The sequence below is a fragment of the Pinus tabuliformis genome, chromosome J (genome assembly GCF_031772625.1).
Source record: "Pinus tabuliformis cultivar Carrire ecotype Pingquan chromosome J, CPIR1, whole genome shotgun sequence".
Classification (NCBI taxonomy): Eukaryota; Viridiplantae; Streptophyta; class Pinopsida; order Pinales; family Pinaceae; genus Pinus; species Pinus tabuliformis.
In genome coordinates, this window is record NC_142295.1 from 568,685,969 (window position 1) to 568,706,058 (window position 20,090).

The 20,090-nt window shown below is 37.5% G+C and overlaps 1 protein-coding gene across 1 annotated transcript in view; it reads right to left on the reverse strand.

The window, feature by feature from the left end:
• Positions 1 to 1,156: 1,156 nt before the first annotated feature.
• The window catches only part of LOC149228259 (uncharacterized), a 142,761-nt gene continuing 123,827 nt past the window's right edge, over positions 1,157 to 20,090 (reverse strand). The window contains exon 3 of the mRNA XM_089378127.1: positions 1,157 to 1,569. Within this exon, the coding sequence (XP_089234253.1) occupies positions 1,561 to 1,569 (9 nt within the window). The 3' untranslated portion in view covers positions 1,157 to 1,560. The remainder of the gene's footprint in view (positions 1,570 to 20,090) is intronic.

Sequence of the window (20,090 nt, forward strand, 5' to 3'; positions counted from 1 at the left end):
TTTACTGTGGCATTTTCCAATAGTAAATTGTGATTACTAGTTGTCCAAATTTGTTAGGTTATATTAAATTTTTAGGCAAAGTCAGTTATGGAAAAATTCTGAAGTTTTTGATAAAAAAAATTATAAATTGAATTAAAAGGGATATTTTATGTCCATGAGTGAGGCCCACTTGTGGACAGTATACTTTTTCTAACCAAATCACTCAACTCATTATTGAATGCAAATAACTCATGATGACTAACCACTAGTCAAACAATGAACTAATGTCTACTATAGCTAAACATTGAGAATGTAGAAATAAAAAGTCCATAAAAAATACGTAATGAGAGAAACGATGGCTAATCACTAATCCATTGACAGCATAAAAAATAAAGCTCCTAAACAATAGGAAAACCCAATTTTAGGGAAATGAAGAAAATCAATGAAGAATTAGGTCGAACCAACAAAAAATTAACACTTGCAGGTACATTATGATTCACCTTGAAGAAGAAATTGACTTCGGTTTCTGACTCATTATCAACTCTTGTTTTCTGGTTTCTTGTAGTTGGGTGGAAGTGGGTGCTTCAATGGGATTTTTTATTCTTTCGTAGGTGCTTAAATTTCTTACTTAAGAATGAAGTTAGAACAGAAGGTGAGTCTTCAATACAAATGAAGGATTCCTTATAAAATTTGTACTCAAAGAGATTGTATAAGTTGGTGCTTATAGAGAGGTTGTTTGTTTGTTTTCGATTGAGTATTTCATTGTTCAGCTTGGTTTCAATAGGTTTTTTATCAATCTCTTGTGAAAGAACACATGGATGCCTTCTCTTTCCTCCACACTTCGAGATAAGATGAATTGGTAAACAAAGAAACAAGCATCATGACTAAAGTTGATGATTATAATTATATAGCAAGTAGGCAAAGCCCAACAAAAGAACAATGTCCGTAAGAGTTATAGAGGCTATAAACTATTACATTCAAGAAAAAAGCTATTAAAATGTTCTTAACTAATTTTACCTAAAGATGGAGAATGAAGGTCCTCGAAAACATACTAAGGCACACAAAATTGATGCATTCAATTTATTAATTAGTATTAAACACATTTTTCATCATCATTGATGGATCATTTCACGCAGAATTGAGATTAAATCATTGAATAGGTTTTGATAGCAGAATCTATCCAAAGAAACGAACATTGTAACATTATATAAATAACTTATAATGGATTTTCTCGAATATAGACATATAGCAAACGTTTCACATGCTGCTATAATATTGTTCCTATTCAAGACTAGACCATGCACTTCTGTCAAACGACGGCACTATGGTACCAACAGTATACATCTACAACAAATATAATGTGTCACAACAACTAACTACGATCATACTACAGAGCATCACATTCAAAAGAAAGTTGACTAAAATTATAAAAAATAAGCTGTCCAACTAGTAAAGGTTGGCACAACTGGAATGTATAAATCAATATTTTACACCCCATGCATGAATCATGTTTGTAGCATCTCTCGTTGAAAGAAAGGTCTACAAAGCATTCCAAAATATCGCTAGAATCAAGGTCACAACTCATTTTCCCTGCATGTAGCATAAAATTAGAATTTTTTTTTTCAAATATCTTGATTATAAGCCATAAAACCTAAGCATTCCTTATATCCCTATTTAATCATGTGGTCTATAATCTGAGTACAATAAATTAAAATTTGAAAGTTAAATGTATGCACACCACAAGTTGATGCAATTCAAGATACTAATGGTTCAAAAACCATCTTGCGAACCAGGTTGCTGTCTAGTTTCTTTCTTGCCCGATAGACAACAAAAGAAAACCCATATTATCATATCTGCTTTAACTCCTCAAAGAAGTTCATCACATGTAATCCATTTTGGCAGTGGCAAAAATAGCAATTAGACACGCACATACATATGTATATATGTACAAGCATCCTTCATTTCAATATTAAAACCCTGATAAAAATGCCATTGTTCAAGGATATAGATTGGCCTAAGCATAATCATTTTTAACTAAGATTTATTCTGGAATTTCACTGCTATTTTATATTAGTTGTTATGCAACTACTAATTTCCAGTGTCATTTTGTTATTTTCATCTTTTGAGTTTTATAATCTTCTTTGTCAACTCATTTATTTTATAGGTCCATCAAATCCTGTACAGGTTCATTAATTTTAGGCTCTGACTTTATTTATAGTGCAATACCATTTTCTATACAACTTGCACACTTAACATACAATTGAAATACAAAGAATATCGCCAAGTACAACATAATTCCGTCAAGCCATTCATTAAAGCAATGTTGATCATACATGTAGCCTTTAGGTTCAAAAGCAATCCTATCCAAAAGAGGAATTACGGAAAATTAAAGACCCCATTATGAGCATATGGTAACTTTGACCTACTTGTGTGAAAAATGGATTTCTTGGATAATTACTGCAGCAGGGGAGATTCTGTGGAAATATCGATCCTATCCAAACGTTTTATTATCCAAATGATCATTTATGACCATGTCGGGTGACATTATTTGATGCTTCCGTGGCTAAACATCCAAACATTCAGATTGAAATAGTTTGCAGGTATGTGTTTGATCTCCATGCACATATATATCATGAATTTAGACCCCTAACATACATTCTTGTTTTCTATGCTAATACATCTAAAAAATCTCTCTTCTTTTACTAAATGATGGGAAACAAGTTTCAACAATACCAGGGCTATAACACTAGAACGTCTCTCAAACATGAATAAGATAATAAACATTACTTGTAGAGGTTGGCAAGTTGAAAGTTAACAAGGGTAATCATCATTGCATCAAGATCTTATATTTTTTGTTCAAAATAATAGCACTTGTACAATAGTATTCGTAATTTTGAATTGCAAGTTGTGTGGGAAGCATTGATGTTATGAACAAAGTTCATATACATAGCATAATACTCAGAAAATCTGAAATATGTAAATATCCATTATAGGACAAGTAATATAGAAATGTACAAAAGATGTGAGATAATGGAATTGTTACAAATGAGGGTTTGTTTATATACTTAGGTGGGTGCCCTTTTATGAATGGTCATGTCCTTACAGACATGCCTCTTCTACATTAATCACTAATTAATCATTATCTATGATTGTTATTATTATTTATATTTACGATGTCTTCCTCTTCAAAAAAATTTGTCCTCGAAGCTTATTTCTGACAAGGCATGTCATATGTTTCTTGTCTTATAATTTGTTCGCATCTTTTACGAATTCTTGGAGTTGTCATCTTTGTGGATACAAGATGATAGGATCCTTTGAGTGATAAACAAAATTGTTGCACTGAGAAAGCATTTGACCATCCTAAATCAATCTTTTGTGGAATCTTGAGGTTACTAGATACTTTGTGTGAATTTTTATCACAAGATTGAATTGCAATGACATTAGTAGTCTTCAGAACATAATTTTGTTGTTTCTATTATGAGTGATACAGATATGCAGATTGATTGAGTTGTCTTCTTTTGTGATTTGGATGTCGATAAAGAGTTCTTGTGGTTGATTTTCCCTTATCTTGTGCGTGGCAATTTGAAGCGACAAAACTGAGAATTGTTTGTGCTTTTAATATAAAGTACACAACTGTATTGCAAATAATATTTTTTTAATAAGATGAAATGTACAAGGATGATTGCATGTTACTATGAGGGCTTTCTTTATATACCTAGGCAGGTGTCCCTTCATAAAAAGACATGCTTTTTCATTTAACTAATGACTACTAAAATAATCATTATTTTGATTATTTATTTTTTGCATTTATTTGTATTCACTTTTATTTTATATAAATTATATTCACAACATTGACCCTTTCTTCGAAAAGCTTTGTCCTCAAAGCTTGTAGCTGACAATTTCCTCAGGTTGCATATGCCATTTTGGCATATGTAATTCGTCAATCGTCTCAGCATGTATAACTCGTCAGTAATACTCCCATGGGATGGAGGTTTATCCCTTTTCTTTTTAATATATATATATATATATATATATTTTAACTAAATAATTTTTTTTATTAAATAATAATAATTGTAATAATAATATATATAATTATGTAATTAAATTATTTTGTTAATTAATTATATGATTATTAATTAACTATATAAAAGAATTTATTTATTTATTTAATGATATAATTGTTTAACTTATAACGTAATCGACTATCTATCTATATATATATATATATATATATCTACTATTAACCACAATGGAATGTCGTCGATCAACGAATGGTGACATGGGTGACGATCAAGAGGCAACAAAAAGCGGTCGAGAAGGATTGTCAGGGAAAACAATCGGAGGATGGTCGGAAGACAAGGGGTGGCTCAAGCACGATGCAATTTGATTTTGGACTGAACAGTGGTCGGAGAACCTGACAACAAAGGACAGGACGACAAGACGTTAAGGGTTGAGTTGTTTGATGACAAAGGAATGAACGTGGATGAGCGATGTCGGCAGGGGACGCGGTGGATGCGAGGAATATACAAAGCAGTTGGATGGTTGCGAGGGTTAGTACGCAGGAACACGTAGTCGGAGGGCACTGTGGAAAATGAGTCGCTGCTTTTACATTTTTTGTGCCTTGACTTCTCATCTCTGTGTTTTTTTATGGCTGATTTCATAATCTCTGTTGGTGGGTAATCCATCTCTATAGATTTTTTTACCGTTGGTTTCAGAATCTATACATCGGGGTCTTTCAACCCTATAGTTTTTGTGTACACTGATTTTAGATGCATCTCCATTATGTTGAGTTCTTACCTCCTCATCATTTGCAACAACAATTTTGTTGATCTCATTGCTTGTTTCAGATTGTATGTGTCTTGATTTCTCATGTCTATAACATTTATGGTTGATTTCAAAGTCTCTACTGGTGGACTTTCCCTCTCCATAACTATTATGATTGTTGGAACCTTCAGAATCTATGCTTCTGGGTACTTCAACACTATAGATGTCATGCAGGGTTATCTCATATGCCTCTCCATCATGTTTGTTTATATTGTACAGTTTTAACACCTTATCATCTGCAACAACAGATTTGTTGATCTTGTGGCCAATTTTAGATTTTGTGTTTCAGTCTCTCATCTCTAAAAAATTTATGAGTGATTTCAAGCACTCTGCTAGTGGGTATTTCATCACAACTAATTTGATTGGTGGTTTTTGAATCTCTACTTCTAAGCATTTCAAAGCTATAGCTCTGATGCAGGTTGGTTTAAGAAGCCTCTCCATCCTGTTCACTCATAATACACTATTCTATCTCCTTGTCATCTGCAATTTCGCTGATCTTGTGGCTGGTTTTAATATCTGTCTGTTTCGGTTTCCCATCTGTATAATTTTTATAGTTGATTTCCGGGACTCTGCTGGTGGGTGTTGCATCTTTATAACTATTTTGACTTTTGGTTTCAGAATCTCTACGTCTAGGTATTTCTAAACTACAATGTTTTTGCAGTATGATATCGGATCCTCCTTGTTCACTCACTGTTTACTGTTTTATCTCATTATCATTTGCAACAACAATTTTTTGACCTTGTGTCTGGTTTTAGATTCCCTGTCTCTTTCTTTCTTATCTCTATTATTTTTATTGTTGATGTCAGTGTCCCTAATCATGGGTATTCCATCTCTACAAGTTTTCTGACTACTTGTTTCAAAATCTATGCTTTTGGGTAATTCAAGACTGTAGCCTTCAAGAAGGCTAATTTCAGATGCCTTACCATCATATTCACCAATAGTGGATTGTTTTGCCTCCTCATCATCTGCAATAGTTTCCTGACTAGTAGACTCATCTTTATCATCTTCTTCAACAATTTTTTCGCTAGGAATCTCATCTTCTTTGACATTAATGCCAATATCTATTGTAGGCGTGTTTTGAAAGCCTTTAATGATTCTGCAAATGATTTTTTTATTTGTTGCATATGTTGTAATGCTTCTCCAATTTCATTGAATGGTTTAGATTTATGATATTCACTTAATTCCATGATTTGAGGACCTAAACTTAATGGCAAATTGTGCAGTGGATAACGTCCAAAGGCTCGCATGGCTCTAATACCACTGAAGCAACAAAATTTAGAATTGTTTGTGCTTTAGTATAAAATACACAATTGTATTGTAAATAATATTTTATTAATAAGATGAAATGTACAAGGATGATTGCATGTTACAATGAGGTTCTGCTTTATATACCTAGGGAGGTGTCCCTTCATCACTGGGCATGTCTTTTTAGACATGCATTTTCATTTAACTAATGACTATTAAAATAATCATTATTTTGATTAGTATTATTTGTATTTACTTTTAAATTACATTCACAACACAATTTCTTGATTTACTTCAAATACTGATGTTGTTGAGTTGGTTACAGAATCTTCATTTGGATTTTTCATCGTCTAAATTGCAACATTGAAATATGTTTTTACTTCAACTGGCTTGTCATCTTCTTGAGTTGTGATATTCACTGGATCAATATTCATTCTTTTTTCTTCAACTTGAATTTCTACATTTGAAGATTTTGACACTTCCTTCTCGATAAGTTGTTGTACCTTGTTTTCCAACGACTTCTTGTCCTTCTTAAGCTTCCTAATTTGCATCAATAATTTTTCACTATGGTCCTTAAGGTGAGTAACTTCTTCATTTTTGTCAACAGTGATTTTGTCAACTTCCCTTTGCATATTTTATATTGTTTATTTACTCTCTTGAAAAATTACTTTTGAGATATATTGTATGTCTTATAGTGTTACTGAATCTAATTTCAATGTAATGCCTTGTAGTGTAATTTTTTCCTTCTTGTAGGGAAATGTTAAGAACTTTTTATTCATATTTAGGATGAAGGACCCTAGTGATTCCATTCAGGATGAACCCATAATTATATCACTATCATAACAAAATAAGGTTTTAACGGTGAATTGCGAGATAAAAGTATAATCTACAATACTTATTTGTAGATTGCTTATGCCATATTGTTTGTTATTCATCAAATCCATTGTTTCGATTATATTCTATTCATGAATCACTAATTGGTTAGCACATTCAGAACTAACAATTATTATCTTGAGTGGGATTGATAGAGATTATAATATCCCTTCAAGCAAGTGATCCTTTTATTTTAAATAGTACATTAACACATTTACTAAAAGTTTTAGGAAAATTTTCATAACTAGTCTCCATTTTTTTCTTTTTTTTTGAGATGAGCTTAGGGTTTTAAAGGTGACCTCTACTTCAACAAACAATAATCAAGTTAACAGTGCCTCAAGTTGCCCCCCTCTTTTTTTTTCTTTTTAAATTTCGTACTTAAAAAAAAAAAAATTCTTCAATAGATTCCTTTGGTATACCACAATATCTAAATTTAGGCACTTTATAACTTAGGTATGGGCTTATATATAAGGTTATAATTATTTCTTTTAATTTTTTTAAATATAATCATATATATGACTCTTAAATAAAAATATTGTGTAACTTTGGTTTGACCCTTAAATCCAATTTCGTTTATATGGTTTTCAAATTGGCGTTTGAGCTTAATGGCCTCCCACAAAATAATAGTTGAGCTAGACCGACCTTAATGCAATTCTCCTTGTGTGGCTTCCCAGATATAATTGATCTACAATGAGTCAACCTCCTCAATAGCTGGTAGTGTATGTAGAAGTAGAATAGGGAGGTGTAACCATTAATTAGAGTTTTGTATTCTTAAGACCGATGACTATTAGGGTCTCATCAACGGTCTCATCAACAAAAACTTTTTGGGAGGAGACCTGTGACGCGACCTGAAAACCCTAGGGTTTTGAGGAAAATGGTGGACATGGACGAAAATCTCAAGCACAAGCCATTTGAAGCTGGCAAGCGGCTGGAACACCCGTCTCAGTCAAAGGATGATCTTGTTCAGGCTTTGGAGGAGGGCCGACAAAGGCGCCGAGGTGACATGGGTTGCGTTATTTGTGCACAGAGGAAGGAAGCAGGCTCCGTGTTCAAATCCCACACCCATCACAGGAAGGGACCTGCACATTTCTGGAGACTCGCCTACGACAAGCGCAATGAATACCTCAGGGGTTTTGTCACGGACAACATACATGATCCTGGACACGGTGCTCCCCTCTGCAAAGCGACCTTCAGGCTCCTAATCCGTTACAAGCACCAGAAGGAGATCTTCGAAGCGACCGAAGGCATGTACCCGGGACAGTTTGGTTACCACGTAACGAGGGCCAATCTGTGTGTGTGTAACGTGTTGCCCTTGACGTCCATTCAGGAGGAAGCCACTGTCCGCAACATGGAACAGAATGTCGGCAAACGGGGTTTATTTGATAGGGCTTCTGGAGACTACGCCATCGTTGACAACCACACAGACATTTACTCCCTGAGCTTTGTGGACAACAAAAAGGAGTCCGTGGAAACCAGGAAGAGGAAAAAAGCACGACAAACAGGTAGATACGCAACCTCAAATGAAGATCTACAAACAATAACTTGGGGTTTGACGAACAAAATGGGGATTTGGGCAACTTTGGGCCCTTAGCGACCTCCATACGGGGTCATGCCCAACAAAGCAACAGAAGCAGCTCAGCCAGGACTAGATCTTGGCCTCTCAACATTTCCTCAGCGTGCCCGGAAGGAAAACTCTGGGCATACGAAAATGTGAGGCGAATTTGACGCGGATGGACAAATTTACCCTTAGACAACACCAAAACCCGAACAGTTGGTAAACCCTCTTCCCTTTCAAGTTTTTATAAAAACCCCTTCTGGGAGGACACGTCTGGTATGGGTTCAGATAACCAAATCAATATTGCATTTGAAGAACAGCATCTTCCAGCATACTGGTATCCTACAGGACCACAGGTTTTGATCTTTGGAGGCAGAGTACTCCAAGACAACAAATCCCTAATGGATTACAAAATCTTACCTGAGACCACCATCACCCTCAACCTGCGGCTGAGGGGAGGAGTGGCAGATCATTGCAAAACAAAGCCCTCAGGCAGCGGTATAGGAAGCAGCACAACAAAAATCCCAGAAACACATCAAAAGCAAAAAAGTTTAGGGTTATCCTTCAAAGACATTCTTGAAGGAAATAAACCAGCTGCAACAACAACAAAACAAGCTGGCACAGCAACCGCACCATACATTGTGGAACAACTGAGTTACACCCCAGAATTAAATATGGATATACCAGAAACAAATGAGTACTATTCTACATTCGAAAAACAAGCACTAATTTGCAGATTCAACTATTTCTGGCCCAAACCTATGGACCTTTTCCTTTGGGTCTTCAGAACCTGGACCAATACATGTGACATTCATCTCTGTTCCAAAGGTTTCTTCATTGTTAAATTTCGTACAGCAGAGGAAAGGGACATCATTATGAAGGAAGGACCATGGTTCATGGGATCCACGGGTCTCTTCATTACCCCATGGTTCCCAGAATTTGATCCAAATACAATGATTGTATCTCGGATGCCGGTTTGGGTTCGTCTTCACAACCTACCACTACATTTCTGGAGCCCTCAAGTCCTGTCAAGTATAGGCAACACCATTGGGCGTTTCATTAAAATGGACACAGAAAGAATGGAGGAAGGAATTTACACATTTGCACGCATGTGTGTGGAAGTAGATCTCAGCAAAGGACTGCCAGACCAAATACAACTAAAGTATAAATAGAAATGTTGGACACAGATACTAGATTATGAAAATACTACATTCAGATGCAGAATTTGCCGTCAAACAAGGCATCTTCAAAACACATGCCCAGAAGCCAAGAAAGATACGCGTAGGAAGAAGAAAGTAGGAAAACAACCCAAGGGATGGCAATTCCACCCTGATGATAGCCATGCTGAGGAGGAAGATACGGGGAAGGAACACCCCATTCCCACAGAAAACAATCAGATACACAAGGAGCCAGAAAATGAGGAATTAGTACCACATGATCTGATGGACTCTTTACCGGAGAAGATACCAGACACAATGGATACCAGTGGAGCCAAAAGACATCATTCCTCAGACCATTCCGATTCAGACAAGGATAATCCTTGCCCTGTGGAGGACACTTCTCTTGTACTATTTTCGTCCTTGCCGACCCAAGGGGAGTGGCGAAAGGTTGAGAAAAAAAAGGGAGAAAAGCATAATTTTCTCCCCAAATGTACATTATTTTCTTTCTGGTCTTTTTCTTGGAACAACAATCTTTGACCTGCTAATGGATATGTGCTTCAACATCTACAAAATGTAATTTTGTTACTATTAATAAAATTACGATTTTTCCTAGGGGAAAAAATACGATGACTATTATTTGTCTCACGTCCAATATATTTCCTTCAAGGTTCCAAATAATGGCTTTGTGCGATTTGTTTAGATACTATCAAATGTGGAGCGTGATCGCAGATAAATACAACCGATATACAGTGGATAGATAGAGTGGTCTGTGCGGCGGTGGCTGTGACGATTGGTTCGACAACGACACCTGATGGAGCACAGGATCGAGCGGAGTGGTTTGGGGACAGAGTGTGCACATGATAACTTATCGAGGTCGCCTTGCGGTGGCCTGGTTGTGGCGACAAATGCCTCATGGACAGTGGCAGTTATGATGCAGTAGGAATGGCAGTTGGGTGAAGTTGGTAAGTGGCCTTTACTTTTCTTTTTTTATTTTGTTATTTAATTTTTAATTTTTTTGTTTTTTAATATATGATTTTTTTAACTATATATATAGTTTATATATAATAAAAAAAATTATTTTTTTTTTAAATTTTAATTCTCTCTCTCTCTCTCTCTCTATATATATATATATATATATTCTTTTTTCTTCTTTTTTTAAAAGGCCAATGGCCTTTTTTTTAATTATCAAAGACCTGATTGCAAAATGGAGAACTTCCCAAAACTTGTGTAGCAAAATGCTTGAATCATGATGGCAATGAAGTTGATGATAGGTTGATGGCCAAAGGTTGGATCAGACTAGCTTTGTGCAATGGTTGAGTGGCCAGAGGATCGAACAACACTGATACCAAATATTATGAACAAAGTTCATATACATAGCAGAATGTAATATCCCAAATGGGATATTTGACTAATTTTGCAGAAATTTAACCCAACCAAAACTTTCCATAAAATTACCATGCATTTAATAGAAAATTTCCATGTAAAATTATAATCAATAGAGTATGGAAAAATAATAGCAAAGTGAACAGAAACAATTTCAACTTTTATTATAATAGATAAACTAGGGTTACATGCATATACAACCAAAATAGCTCAGATGAAAAGCTAGCCTCCAAGATAATTTGTTGCACTGCACCGAACCTCTAAACTGACATGAACTACACTCCTAAGATCTCTTGTGAATTATGGATAAATTCACCAAGGGGAGATGTGTACTCGCCCAATCTCACTTAATCACCCGAGGGTTTCCTTCCATCTTGGGGCTACAAATGAAGTAGAGAACCGAGTTCTCAAACCTTTCATACAAGAAGAAAGATCAAATCCAAGATGTCCTCTAATGTCCTCCTCCTCTTTTTATAGATTTGATGGACCCCTCTAGAACCTCCTATTTTATTATTATTTTAATCATTGAGCACATTTCCCTCTTTTTATTTCAATTAAAATATATTTTTAATGTGGGAAAATGGTAAATTGGTCACCATGCCTCCTCAGGCCATTGAAAATCACTTCTAACCATCCCATCTTGTAGATCTTCTCGTTTCGGTTCCAATGAGCTATTACACTAAGGTGTTTTGTCAAGTATTCCTCTCGGAATGCCACCTTAAGCGTAATTAATTGAGTTAGGCACAATAATAACCTTGTTTTATGGGAATTATCAAAATGTGATGGAACGAGAAGCAAGCTGTGCGAAATCAATCCTAATGATGGAATATGGCAAGTGAGCTCCTCTAGACCCCATAAAACATCTCCAAAAGCCCCTGGACCCGTTGATGAAGTAAACCTGCACTTGTGACCTGTCTATCCCCAACTCTGAAAGTCCATCCTAACCATGCCATAAGGAACACCAGAAAAAGGAATATCACATATCCTCCCACCCCAAGATTGCTTGCCCTTAAGCAACCAAACCTGTGGACCAATCTGGTGGCCCAATGCAACTGAGACCCAATGCCCGATCCCATACAAACCACTGGGTGATGCGATGCCTCTGTGTCAACCCATCATGAACAAACCCCTCAATCCCTGGATCCCAGACCAACCTCTAATAGTGATCAACAAATCCTCTAGGATCCCAATGCCACCAAGAACAGGCACCAATGCCCCATGGCTCATGTTGTGTTATAGCTCTGGCTATGAATGTTGCTCCATTAACAGCGTACCAACTCATCACCTCTCTCCAGTTGAACCCTTGTCATAGGCCAAGGTTAGTCCCATTATATAGATGCAGGCCTGAAGGGTTAGAGAGTTGTCGGCCTACCTCCCACTGCCAACTGGAGCATGTATTACTCCTCAGGTCTACGGGTCCTTGCTGCACTATGCTCCTGACTGAGAGTATCAAGCCACCAAAAGGATACCAACTCATGATCTCCCGCCAATCCATCCTGTGTGAAGGATCGGATGCACGTGATGCATATGGTCCAAGTCCACTGTGCTACACCATGCTCAACTCGTGCAGCTCTTCCCAACCAATCAACCGGATATGTCTAGGAATCCTTGCCTCTCTCCCTACAAGTGGGCAACCTATGTTGAACGCCTTGTCTATGTACTCTTGGAGAGGGTTGTTGCCAGGAATACTGCAACTTTGCTCACTGCCACTGCATCTATCTGCACCTCATCAATGGGTACACCCAAAGATAGATGCATCACCATCCCCAAAAGAGCCTCCCTCATCTGGCCAGAAACTCCATGCTCCACTGATCCACTCGCCACCTACAAAATTGTCCTGTCATGTCGCAACACCTCCTGATGACCAATGTCTACAAATACTACCTTCTTGTTGGTTGCTTGCACATCTGTATGCCCCTCATCAATGGTCGGCTATAGGGACTATTGCTCATCCTCCTCCACCATGGGTTCAATATGAGCCACTCGCTGACTCTCCAAAAATGGCCCATCACACCTACTATGCTCCACTGTGTGCTACACATGCTGACTCATCAAACAAGGATGTATATCTAGGTTGTCGTCAACATCTCTACAGGTTTGCTCAAGCTTCTCTATGTGCTCATCGTGTTGGATAGCCACTGATAGCTCATCTCCCTGATCTCCTCCCTGCATCGGAATAGTCTGTTGCTCAACAAAGCTATCCACTAGATAGTTATGCATATCACGAGTGTTGCCATCATCCCCACATGCATGTTGATACTCTTTAGAAGAATCCTCATCTGTAGGATCAAAATGAGTTTCCCCTTGATCTACCTGTGTCATCCCTTTTGTATCACTCAAGCATGAGTGGTCAAGTCCCCAAGGTTCCTTACAGATGAAGCAAAGACCCTTTCTCCTTATCTCGTTCCTATTGCATGTCCCCCCAATTCGCAGTTGCTCCTCCCTGGTTAATTGCCTCCTGAGAAGATTTATGTTTTTCTCTACCACCCTTTCGGCTAGCTGAAAAGCAGCAAGTGAGACCAACTGTTCTCTCCTCCAAACGGACAACAATCGAGATAACAAGATGGATTGCATGTGTGTTTTGACTAAGTCAGGATGATGCCTCCTAATGCTGAAAAAACATTGGAACATTTGCATAATCAAGTCATCACACTCAAGATCAAACATGATTTCATGAGTCCTAGTCATGGCCATAGTTTACAAAACCTTAAGCTTATTCCCAAATGTAGGACCCACGAAGTTATCCAAGTCTCGTAAGGCTTCTACCATCAACTTGAAGACTCTCTTCATAACATCATGATTGTAAGGAGCTATAGTGGCGGTCAGCGTCATGATGCTACTAAGACAAGAGGCAATTGGAAGTGTGACCCCTTCACAAGGGTACTCCAAAAATGGGCTTCATTAAAGCTAGCATGGTAGGTTTCAAAGCCCACATCAACTTGCAGTCTCATGCGGTTCGGCCGGAACTTCTGCGTTTGGTGTTGCTTCTTCACAATTTTCCAACAATTCTCCTCAATCAAGTATTGTCTGATTTGTAATCTCATTTGAAGAGATCTCCATGCATGTAGGTTGACATGTGCTCACTTTTGGAGATAACTCGTTTTCCTGCTCCAAAGAAACTTCATTTTCATTATCATTATTCTGGTCAAAATCTTCTTCTCCTACTTCACCTTGTTTTGTTTCTTTGTTGTCCTTATCATCTTTCTTACCATCGATTTCCTTTCGACAAGTTTTAACTTCTGCACATGATTTTTCTAATTGCTGAAATACTTCTTGAATTTTATTAAATTGCTCAACGCATTTAGGATGTGAATGTAATGGCACATTGTGTTGCGAACAACGTTCAAAGACTCACATCATTATATTGTGCGCCATGGCTCCGATACCACTAAAACATAAAAACTGTTAGCTTGGAGGCTTGAATGTAAAAATACACACAGGTATTTGTAAATAAAAATTTATTAATATATAAAATTGTATAAGTGATTAATGTTACAATGAGGACCCGTATATATATACCTAAAAATGTGTCCTTTCGTGACTAGGCATGTCTTTTAGACATGCCTTTTCACTTAATTTAATGACTATTTAACATAATCGATATTTGAATATTTAATATTTACATTTATTTTATTTATTTACTTGTTATGAATTATATTCATCACACATAATAAACTTATCCAATGAGATTCTTGGTTGTGTGATGAATCCATTGAGCAAGTGGGGATTCTTGTTGTTAATTATTTTTATTATCATATGCTTATCACTTTCATGTGCCCATGTTTATATTATGTTATGACCAATAAATGTTGAAGGTTATGTCAGCAGGTATACTAAGTTTACTAACTACCAACTAGAATCCTTGGTCAAAGGATGAGGCACATACATTATCGAGTACTACCTTGGGATAGGGATCCACTTAATGCATACATTTCAGCTATTACAATGCATACGAGTAGACCACCCAGGAATGGGGGTTGCCTAGGATTGGGGTTTGCTTGGGCCTGGGAGTTGTGATGACGGGAAAATCATGATGTTGTGTAAATTGTATATTGTTATAATATATAAATTATATTGTGCATATGATATATATAATATTTGCTATGGGAATTGTGATGGTAAATAATATTCCTGTCGACAAAAGACTACCAGGATTGGTAGTCCCCACACTCGCTAGGAGGCAAGTAAGAGAGGAGGGCTTATTTGGACCTGTATGAAAATATTTTGTGGAGTAGTGTGAGCGTTGTTGAGTGCTTACTGGGTTTGGCAAACCACTCAGTGAATTGGAGTTGAAGACAAAGCTAAAGATCGCATGGAGCATATAGCCCACTAGGTGCTTGCCTGGTCTAGCAAACCATTCAGTGCGTGTGAATCAAAGAGCAAAGAGGAAAGGACTTCGTGGATCGGTGTGAGCAATATTGGGTGCTAGTCTGGCTTAGCAAACCACTCAGTACATGTGAGTCAAAGAGAAAAGAAGAAAAACTAAAGCTAAGTATCAGCTATTTAATTTAATGAAATTTCTAATTGTTACCATGATTTAATTTAGTTTAAAAGTCCAGATTTGCAATGATTTGAAATTATGATCTAAGGAGGTTTTGATGTGATATGACGTGAATTAAAATTGTAGGGTTCACCTCATGAATAAATCTGTTGATAGAGGTATGATTTAAAATTGTTGGGAATTTCCTTATGATGAATCTCATAAAAATTTACATGCCTGCGATGTAAGAGGGTCAATGAGCTACCCTGCATGGATGTATGAGCTTGGCTGCAAGTGAAACAACAACAACATTAAAGGAATTGCAGTGCACAACAGTGCGTTGGGGTTGAAAAACTTCAAGAACAAGGCCATTGTGGTGACACTGGAACCCAGTGATGTCCACTAATTGCCATGAAGTCTACCATGATTGGGGTGAGGCAAGGAATTGCCTTGGTTATGAGGACTCTCCCTGTGCGAGGAAGCCTTGACAAGGTATGGATCACCCAAAGGATTGGGAAGCAGAGAAGGGGATGCTTAAACTTGGAAGGTGAGCGACTGCATGGAAGAGGAACCAAATTGCCCGAGAGACTGGGACACAGAGAAGAGGATGTTAGGACTTGAATAATGAATTGGTTTTGATGAGTCATGAGCATGTTGATTGGGATCAGAGGTTACATTACGCATGTCTCGGGAAGCAATAAACCAAGACTGTTCGATGAAGAGGCACTAGGCGCAATGGACAACAATGTTGGACCTTGGAAGCAGAAAACACTCCACAAAGGAAGTATCAAGATGGACAAAGCACATCAAGAACCATTAAGAGCACTATAAATAGCCACATAGAAAATCGTTGATTTAATGGGATGTTATGCCTAATGAGTTGTTGGGCAAGCAAATGTTAATGTAAATGTAACTGTAAACGAGTTGTGCTTATAAAGCTCACTGTTAAATTTGTGTTCAGGAATAGAACACCAAGGACAATGTTTGTCTAAGGGGGTGGGGTTTGTGCCAACCCCTTTCACTAATCCCTCTTGTAATTGTATTATGAATTATATTCATGTAAATAATGTGAAAAGGTACCACCTTGACTAGCTGAGGAGAGGACACAGATTCTAAGCTTGAGTGAGAAGTTGCTAGGGGAAATTTCATGGGGAAATGACCAACCTAATAAGTGCAATTAAGAGATCATCTACCTTCCTTTGGAAGTAAAAAGACAAACGGTATAGGCATTAAAAAGGTATGGGCACTTGCACACAAGGGCGAGATTGTCTTGTTCTTGTGAAATGTGCTGGCATGGTTAGCACGCAAGGGGAAGTGCAGGGGTCAAGGAAATAAACAAGAGACAAGGAGGGGGGTTGTATAGTGGGGGGCAAGTGTTGAGAAGCACAAAGATAGAGCACTGGGAGCAACAGTGCACAATGAAAAAGGAAGAGACAGCAAAAAGAAAAGAATGCCTTTTGGGCGCAAACAACGAGCAAGAAAATAAGAAAATGCACGATTGTGCAAGCAGAAGAGAAGGAAAAAACAATCCTGGAAAGGAACAAAGGGTTGTTGTTGAGGAGTCATAGTGGTCGAGAAAAGTCCTGCAGGGGTTGCAAGTGGATTCACTGTGAGGTCCTTGGACTCCTATGAGTTTGTTTGATAGGTGAAAGCATGTCCCCATGAGCTCCTCTCTACCTAGGCTCTTAATCAAGCTTGGGGGTGGCTATCTACAAGAATGATTGTAGTGCATATTAGCCCATTGTTGGGAGGAGAATTGAAGTCCCTCCTCTAGTTGCCAGTGTTTCTATTTAACCCAGATAAGTGTTTAAGTCCTTGTAAGTGCTTGCATCGTGAATGATCAATGATTATCTCTTGTAATACTCAAGCAATGATGTTTGATTTATCATATAACCATGGATGACTAGTTGTTAAGTGTGTTTATGGACTGGCTAATACATGTGGGTTTAGCCATGAATGTCATCGCAGGAGAGTTGTTGCAAGCATTGTTGAAATATATTGTAGCGTCAGTCGGCATTTTGCATTGCACTCACGCAAAGAAGAAAACGATTTGTTTGTTACCTACAAGTCAGCTCAATCACTACTACAAGTCGGCTCCATAAGAGATTACCATATCGACCCTACTAGGGCTAATTAGCCCTCACACTTCACCCATAAATTGGAGCTCATGCATCCGCATTTCGCCCACAATCAAGCTCATTCATTTCGGTCTGCAATCACTATACAATTCGGCCTTCTATTTCAGATGCGAAGAAGACTACAAGAGTTCATTTGGCTGCGATTTGGATTATCTTCAAGGTTTCGTTGCTATAGTGATTTGGGATCATTTCTATCTCTGTTTTTGCTACCTCTTTTGTGGCCGAGAATTGCAGAGAGCCTCACTCTCCTTTTGTGACACAATTCTGAAGTTGACTGGGGGTTTTTTGGGTGTACCTTCTCCACAGTAGGTTGACAATTTCAGTGGGAACTTTGGCCCTCTATTACAATGACCTCAAGCCTATATTTCAGCCTGCTTGTGCAGATCATCTTATTGAACATAAGTGGAATCCATCTCTCATTTTGTACAGGCTTTGTTTGGGTATCTCGTTGTTGGTTACTTTAGACTTGTTGGATCATTCAAATGTACTATTGATAGACAAAATCTCTCTCAAAAGGAAAAGAAAATGGGTTTTCCCATAGTGGGTTTTGCCCTGGCTGTGAGCCTAATCTTGGTGTCTCTTCTCTCTGGCTTATTGTCTATTATTCATTGTCTATTGTGATCTCTATTTATTGCTCTTGTCGAAGAATAGTTGGTTGAAGTTTTTCATGTATAACTACTTGTTGACTAAAGTATAAAGAAGGAACAAGTTACATCAACAGAAGTAGTTATCATTTGTGAAAAACTATTCGAGTTATTGCATTACCAGAATTTCAACATGGTATCAGAGCTTTGGTGAAGGAAAAGAGTAGAGAGATCATCTTGAAGAACATCTTGAAGAGAATTCGAAAAGTTTTGGGGTTTTGTCCTACATTTTCACCATGAATTCCTCATTCATGAAGACCAAAAGCAAGCTTGAAGGAGCTACTAACTACAGGGTGTGGAAGGCTAGAATTGAGATCATTCTTGAAAGGAACAAAGTCATGGGAATTGTCACGGGTAAAGTCACTGAACCATCTGATCAAGCAGGAAAGGAAAAGTATCATGAAGACAATATTTTGGCAAAAATCACTCTATTAGATTCTATTAGGGATCATTTGATTCCCTATATTGCTGAACACAAGACTACTAAGGCAACGTACGATGCCATCATTGAATTGTACACCATCAATAATGTGAATCAATCTATCAATCTAAGAGGCCAGCTTTGTAACATCAAGTTGGCAAAGAATGACACAGTGGCATCATATTTTGTCAAGATATCTCAAAATAGAGACCAACTCAAAGCCATTGATGAAGAAGTATCTTATAAGGAATTGGTAGTTGTTGCTTTGGGTGGTCTCCCTAGATCTTGGGACTCATTTGCTTCAAGTATTAGCGCAAGAGAGAATGCTCCAACCTTTGACAAGTTATGGGCAACATGCACACAAAAAGAGTCAAGACTATTCTAGAGGAGACATTGAAGATCCAAGTGTAGAAGCATTTGCAGCTCATGTTAAGGGAAACAAGAAGAAGAAACCAAATTTTGGCAAATTCCAAAGAAGTGTTGGTAAAAGACAAGGTCCTAAATCTGCTTCAAGAAAGGATTCTACCTCTCATAGAAGACCTCCTCCTCCCTCTCCAGATAGAAGAGATGGAAGAGATAGATGTGATAAAAAAGATCTATCCAATATGCAAAGCTTTCATTGTCATGCTTATGGTCATTATCAAACTCAATGTCCTCGAAGGAATCGAAGAGATGACTATGAAAGGGATGATGATCGTAAAAGAAGTAGAAGACATCATGCATCTGCTACTGATCTAGATGATCCATTTCAAAAAGGAGGCATAGAAGAAGTGCTTATGAATCTGAACACTCATATATTTGTGCTTTTACAGGTTCTATTGAAAATCATGATGAGATTTAGCCTGTGGACAGTGGTGCCTCTATGCACATGACTGGAAATCATGATTATCTATCTGAATTACTTGGAAAGATATTCTCTCAAAAGGTCGAGCTTGGAGACAATGGAAAATATGAAGTCAAGGGCATTGGTACGTCATCTTTTCAATTGGAATCTGGAGGCAATGTATCAATTGATAATATTTTATATGTTCCTAAGTTTAAAGAAGACTTTGTTGTCCATATCCTCTCTTGAAGAAAAAGGGCATAAAGTTGTTTTTGTTGATGGACAAGTCCTAGTATGGAAGAAAAATTCATCCTTTGAATCTGCTAAAGTTATTGGGGTACGAATTGGAGAAATATATCATCTCCTTGGTCATTCATTCCAAGCTCTCTTCCACAACACTACAAAACTTAGTGAGATTATGCATAGAAGGCATGCACATATGCACTACAAGTCTTTGGGAAGATTGAAAGATTTTGTTAAGGGTGTACCTGAACTTAAGACTGATCATGATGGAGTATGCAAAGGATGTGCCCTTGGGAAAAATGTTAAAAGGAAGATGCACTAG